This window comes from Musa acuminata, chromosome BXJ1-9 (genome assembly GCF_036884655.1).
Source record: "Musa acuminata AAA Group cultivar baxijiao chromosome BXJ1-9, Cavendish_Baxijiao_AAA, whole genome shotgun sequence".
In the NCBI taxonomy this organism is placed as follows: domain Eukaryota; kingdom Viridiplantae; phylum Streptophyta; class Magnoliopsida; order Zingiberales; family Musaceae; genus Musa; species Musa acuminata.
Genome location: NC_088335.1, coordinates 46,636,637 through 46,642,808, shown reverse-complemented (window position 1 = coordinate 46,642,808; position 6,172 = coordinate 46,636,637). Strand labels below are relative to the sequence as shown.

At 46.1% G+C, this 6,172-nt stretch overlaps 1 protein-coding gene across 1 annotated transcript; it reads right to left on the bottom strand.

Moving 5' to 3' along the window:
- Positions 1 to 1,976: 1,976 nt before the first annotated feature.
- On the bottom strand, positions 1,977 to 5,916 carry LOC135593857 (cyclic nucleotide-gated ion channel 2-like). The gene is made up of 8 exons (XM_065084167.1): positions 5,716 to 5,916; positions 4,958 to 5,603; positions 4,465 to 4,680; positions 3,399 to 3,727; positions 3,206 to 3,317; positions 2,899 to 3,135; positions 2,706 to 2,792; positions 1,977 to 2,626 (listed from the first exon to the last, which is right to left on the bottom strand). The coding sequence occupies exons 1-8, from the start codon at positions 5,754 to 5,756 to the stop codon at positions 2,141 to 2,143; spliced, it is 2,154 nt and encodes a 717-aa protein (XP_064940239.1). The 5' UTR covers positions 5,757 to 5,916; the 3' UTR covers positions 1,977 to 2,140.
- Between the last annotated feature and the right edge of the window lie 256 nt (positions 5,917 to 6,172).

The window sequence follows — 6,172 nt, the reverse complement described above, 5'->3', positions numbered from 1 at the left end:
CTGCAGGGTATGGCGAGCCTCGGTCGATGTGCACCTGTGCCTCGACCGAGCGCACGAGGTCAAAGCTGAGGTGGTTGGCTGAGGGCTGGTGACGTCGGCAAATGTCGAGTCTGCATCAGTGCTTGCCTCCTCGGGCAGTGTGTCTACCTGGCGTGCTGACATGGCACGTTGCCATTTTTACCCCTATCAAGTGATTAAAAAATCAGTTTTCAAAAATCTGAGACCTCCTTTGCTAAACAGAGTTGAAGTAAAAATAAACATATCAGATAGGAAGGAAGATCAAATATCTTTGCCTTTTAAACTAAAATAGCTTCTTTCCCAATCTGAGAATGAATGTATTGATAAGATTGAAATTTAGCTTAGTGGATGGAAGAGATGTCATCTTCCAGAAGTGTTACCTTTCTTTTAAGTGAAGTAACTTAGGCATTGTCACCAAGCCCTGGCCATAGAGACTTGAATTCAGTTGGGTTCTTCCTTGGAACTGAAGGATTAGTCCATGTCAATAACTTGGTGTATTCCTTGTGGAACAAAATTACCAATTTTAATTTGATATCCAAATTAAAGATGTTATCTGTAACAAGAAAAAAAAGGAAAATAAATATCGTAAAGAAACAACGTTACCGTATCACCGGGTCCCTCACGCTTTAGAAAGTTACTTGTGACTGAAATAACAAATAATTCACTTGGTTCTTTTCTATGTAGAAGGATTGCTGAAATTGATCTCTTTGTTGATATAAAAATTGGGAATTTTACTAGGAAAAATGATAGGGATGATCCTGTTTGATAAGGCTTCCAAGACAGACTTGGGCTTTACTTTCAGCACTTCCCTGAGTGCATGGTGGGGGATGGTTGAAGGAAGTTTCTTATTTGGAGGCATAGGAATGACATGGTATTTGCAACATCAAGCTTCAAAGTGAAGCTTGTGGTAGAGGGAAGTTTCCATCATAATTGATTGTGCTACAGCCATTTTGAGTTTGAGTGGCATTTGGAGCTTCAGCTCAGTGGCAGCATTAATTTGGTAGAAACTTCCCAAAGATTGGCACAAGCTAAATTTAGATTGATTTGGAGTTCTTGTACAATACATAGTGAATTAACTGTTGAGTTTGATTAAGACCCAGTGGTTTTCGTGATCGAGGATGATGCTTAGGGTTTGTATTCAATTAGCTATTAAAGAGGAACTCCATAAGCTGAATTGGATCAAGATCAATTGTGGTTCTTATTCTGATGATGCTCAAAACAATTGGTTGATAGTCCTAAAGATTTCTATCAAGCTGTTGTGGAAGAATCCAATTCAAGCCTTGATCAAGGATGGATCATTATGAAGTATTACTGAAACTGAACACACACAAATTTCAGGTTCAATCAAGAACAATTAAGTTCCACAAGAAGATCAAGTGTGTCAAATCAAGGATCCATTGCATACATTCATTGGCAAATTCCTCAGTGACACTTGCATTGCATTAGGATTAGGAATCCACTATGGATCTCATGGATTGTTGGAATCAATTGAAATGGTTCCCAATAGTTCACAGTTGTGTGGCCATGTTTAGAACAAATCTAATGGACTGTCTGCTAATTTAAGTTGAGACAATCCAAAAACTTGACTTGTTTAAGTTGATGATCAACTCTAATATATCTAATTTGATTCTTTAAGCTTGATCTGGTTTTAATTAATCCTTAACATACAAAAGTAGAGGAATATCATATAGAATTAAGTATGATATTTACATTCTACATGTCATTCAATTCCATTCTTCCAAGTTCTTGTCAAAAGAACATAGTTTTGGAAGAAAATTATGTGAACATGTATTAAAGGTATATTGACCTATCAAAAAATTGTTCTTAATTTTTTAGATTCTTCAATTACTATAATTAAAAAGTCAAACTCAAGAATTACAAATCTTAAGGGCCCTGAAATCAAATCTAATGAGATTGGAAGAGACATGAAGTTGCAGACCTAAAAAAGATGGCATGAATATAGAAAGGGAACTTTCTATATTTAATTCATCAATACGATGAATGCACAGGTACTCATATCCCATGAATACATCTAATTCAGCACATTAAATATAAATTTGTTCCCTCTGACATCCCATTCCCTCAATTTGGATTCTTTGGTGAAGAGACGACCTCTCTTCCGCTAGTCGAGATGGTCCTGCGGCCGCAGCGACATGAACATTGCAGCGTACCTCCTAAGGCGGCGCTCGCTGTCGTGCTGCTTCGGCGGCGAGCTCGCCGTGCCTCCAGTCCTCGACTTGTAGCGGCGCCAGGCGAGCTGTATGTTAACCGCAGCCCACGTCCGCCAATTGGATGAGTAGAACCGGGCTGTCCTCTTCAGCCTCTCGTTCGCGAACTTGTACCGGAAGTGCTCGGTGATGTACCGGAGGTCCGGCGCCTCCAGGCTGAAGGCCTCCGTGGGCTCGACGCACTCGAAGGTGGCGGAGGAGGCAGGCAGCCGGTCGACAAACGGCCGTCGCAAGCACCACGACAGGAGCTCGTCCCCCAGGAAGCTGCCCGGCCCCAGCGTGCTGGTGGCCACCATGCCTTTGCTCAGGCACTGGCTGCTCTTCAGGTGGCCTCGGACGACGAACACCATGCGCTGCACCGGGTCTCCTTCTCTGATCACCTGACCACCACAACAACACCACCCTTAGCAAAGTCCCAAGATTCCTGACAGCATTAGATTCTCGTGTCGGCTTCGATACCTTCTCGCCCTTGGAGAAGACAAGGGGTTTGACCCTCTCACAGACGTTGTCGAGGATGAGATCGTCCAAGTTGTGGAACAAAGGCACCTGATACAAGAACCAATATGAACTCGTGCTTTTCTTCCCTTAGCTCGTTCTGTCTTGTTACAGATTGAGACGGTCTTGGTATGTTCGATTACAGATGATAACTTACCTGCTTTATGAGAGCAAGGCAGAGATGTCGCTTGATGTCGCGGCGTAATCCTTCAGGGAAATCCTTGACCATCTCCGTCTCCTCCTCCCCTCTCGTTGCAGCCCACCGTTGGCGCTCATACTGACGCACTCTCTGTCTCAGTCTCGACGGCAGTTGTCTCCGTTTCATCCACCATTCCATGTCGCGCGACCGCAGCTGCATCTTTCTCTTCCTCGCCATAACAGCGTGCAAGAATACCTATTTACATGAGAAGCATACATTATTGATATGCCTGATGAGAACGAAGATTGACAACGTTGCTACGTACCTGAATATTACCAATCAACAGAGTGAAGAGCATTAGGCCACTTAGCACCACGATTATGCTGAATATAACTTCAATCCAGTGACTCGTAGGCTCAAGATCATTGCCAAAAGTGCTGTAGCAGAGTACAAAGCGTTCGATTAAATGAGGCTCTTTCCTGCAGCTTCCGCTTTGCAGCATATAATTCAACATTTACCTCAGAGTCATGAGGCCCCAAAAGATCGGATAGAGGATCTTGACAACAAGTGAATTGCTGGAAACAACAGGGAGAGCCCAGTTGTAGATTCCGTAAGGAAATGGCCCGTCGCCATTTAAGCATACCGGTGTGTTTTGCATCCCAATAGATGCTGCCAAGTCGCCCTCGCAACTCAAATTGTTCATGCCCGATGTTAAGGGGAGGTGGTAGCAGACCTCCTTGGAGCAGGCCAGTGACACGAGGTTGCAGTTATTGTTCTTCTCACATTGCTGCTGAAGACAAGCGGCGACCCGCTGGATCGCAAGAACATACCAGCATCCACCAGCTACCTGACAGCCACAAAAGCAAGTGATATGAAGGGCCCATCAAATTGTTGGACATATTGAGTTGATGCATAAGATTCAAGTTCATCTTCTGCATGCTGTTCCTCTGTAAATACTATTGTGCTGTAGATGAAGGATATCTAGCTTAGATCATGTTATTTCTTCCATATTCATTATGTGACTTCCTCTGCTTGATGCCTCTGTGATATTTCTTATATGGTTTCTGATGACTTGATTAGCTCAAGATCTCCACAACCGTGTTCTAATCATCAACAAAAATTGCTGCATAGTATGACTGAGTTTAAGATACTAACAACAATGTTCTGATCATGAGTTAATCCTGCATGATTTGAAGGGGGACCAAATTGACTGTACTGGTGCAGCCGTACTGTGCCAGTATCATGACTGAGACTGGTACAGTGCCAACCAGTTCAAATGGGTACCACATGACATGACATGACATGGGGCTATATCAAAGCAATAATTGGTCCCTGTAATAACAAGGTCACAAAAGCAAGAAGGACAAAATTGCAATCTCCATCTGTGACAAATCACCTCATGTGATATTCTCTTTGTTGCATTACCGCAGGATACGAAAGGCATGCTGTTGAATGCCAAAAGGCTCAGAGAACTCATGTCTTCTTACTTGCAATTCTCCCTTTCCTTTCCATAAATATTTTAATATAGGAGAATCTCAAAGCTTATTCAAATAAGATCTTGATCTTAACAGAAGGAGCACTTACATGGGAGGCGATGAAGTAAGCAAAGAGGTTGAGGCCAAAGCCCCACCAGATTGTGCCGAAGATGTAACCGGTGACCTTCTGCATCCTCCTCATCACACAGATGCTGTGATACACCTTGGGCAGGAACTGGAACACGAAGATAAGGAGACAGATGGTCATTATGAGCTTTATCTCCTCCTCTCTGATCAATTTTGGCACGATCAGCCAAAACACAGCCTGCACACAGTTTCAGTCTTTCAGAAGATAAGACAAATTAATTTCCCACATCTGACAGATCAACGATCACAAGTTCTAACTGGTATTATGCCAAGAACTGCTCAGAGACCATGAAACAGGACGTATATCCTATAACATATAGTAAATGGCTTTGAGATTAACAGCTCCAAGTAGTCGGGAGACATTGATGCTTCCTAATGAAAGCAAAGCAACCTACAGTTTTAGGATTCTGAGTCACTGTGTAAATCAAAGCAAAGCTTTCTATTGGGACACTGACCTGAGGCATCGGGAGGATGACGAAGACGTCGAACCAGAAGCCCCTGAGAGACCTCAGGTATTGGGCGGCGATCATCCGGGCATCCCACACCAGCTTCCCACACCCGACCACTAGCGACTCCCTCGACACGTACGCCACCCGGAACTGCAGCCACACATGCACCAGGTGCACGGCGTCGGCCGCAGTGCGCAGCGCCGTCACGATCACCGCCAGCCCGCCGTCCATGTACAGGCACGGATCGCCCCGCCGGCCGATGGACAGCGCGTAGAAGAACAACGGGTCCACCGCCACCGCCACCGCCCGCGCCAGCAGTATCACCCGGTTCCACCTCTGCACCTTCTCGCTCCTGGGGTCCAGCACTGGTCCGCTCAGCAGCGACGCCGACTTGCTCAGTCGAAGGTTCTGCAGCACGTTAGTCTGGCTTGGACGGATCGGGATCAGCGAGGATCCCGCGCTGGCCTCCCACTCCGGCGAGTGGACGCGGTCGCACGTGGTGGAGTGGAAGGCCGGCACCCCCCGCTGGGTGCAAGCGTAGCACTCCGCGGTCGCCATCGAGGGCGGCGTTCGGCCACCGCTCTCATTGTCATCATCCCCATCGTCATCCGACGACACGACCTCTTTCCGTCGCCATACCAGTCCGGCCGACCTGAGAAGTATCACAAAACTTATGTCATGCCTCTCGCCACATAATTGCCGTGAAGTGTCTGTCATAAGCATGTAAGATGAACGAATGAAGCGTACAACCAAATAGAGCTAACCATGAGAGGAAAGAGCGGAGCTTAACGAGAAGCAGAGACATCTTCCATGAATGATGGCAACCATGAGAGAAGAAGAAAGAGCGGTGGGAGTTCTACAGGAGTCCGGCCATGCTTCCTCAATGTGTCGATGTGTTGTGAAGGAAATAGAGGTGAAGGGCCGGAGGAGATAACAGAGGAAGACGTGAAAGTGAGAGATGCGGGCGGGTGGGATCGGGGCCGCGGACAAGGCGGTGTCCACCATCAAACTCCAGGCGATTTCCAGAGTCAGTGATGACGTGTAGGGATGCGAACGCGAAGTCGGCTGAGGTGAAGATCTTCTATCAGACTCCGATCACGATACAGCTGGGCTCACCGCTCTAAAATGTGGTCGAACTAAACAACGACAGGTGTCCAGTCAATTTATATCGATTAATGCTAAATCCTGGCTGGGCTTGATACGAGAGCTGGCCCCGTGGGC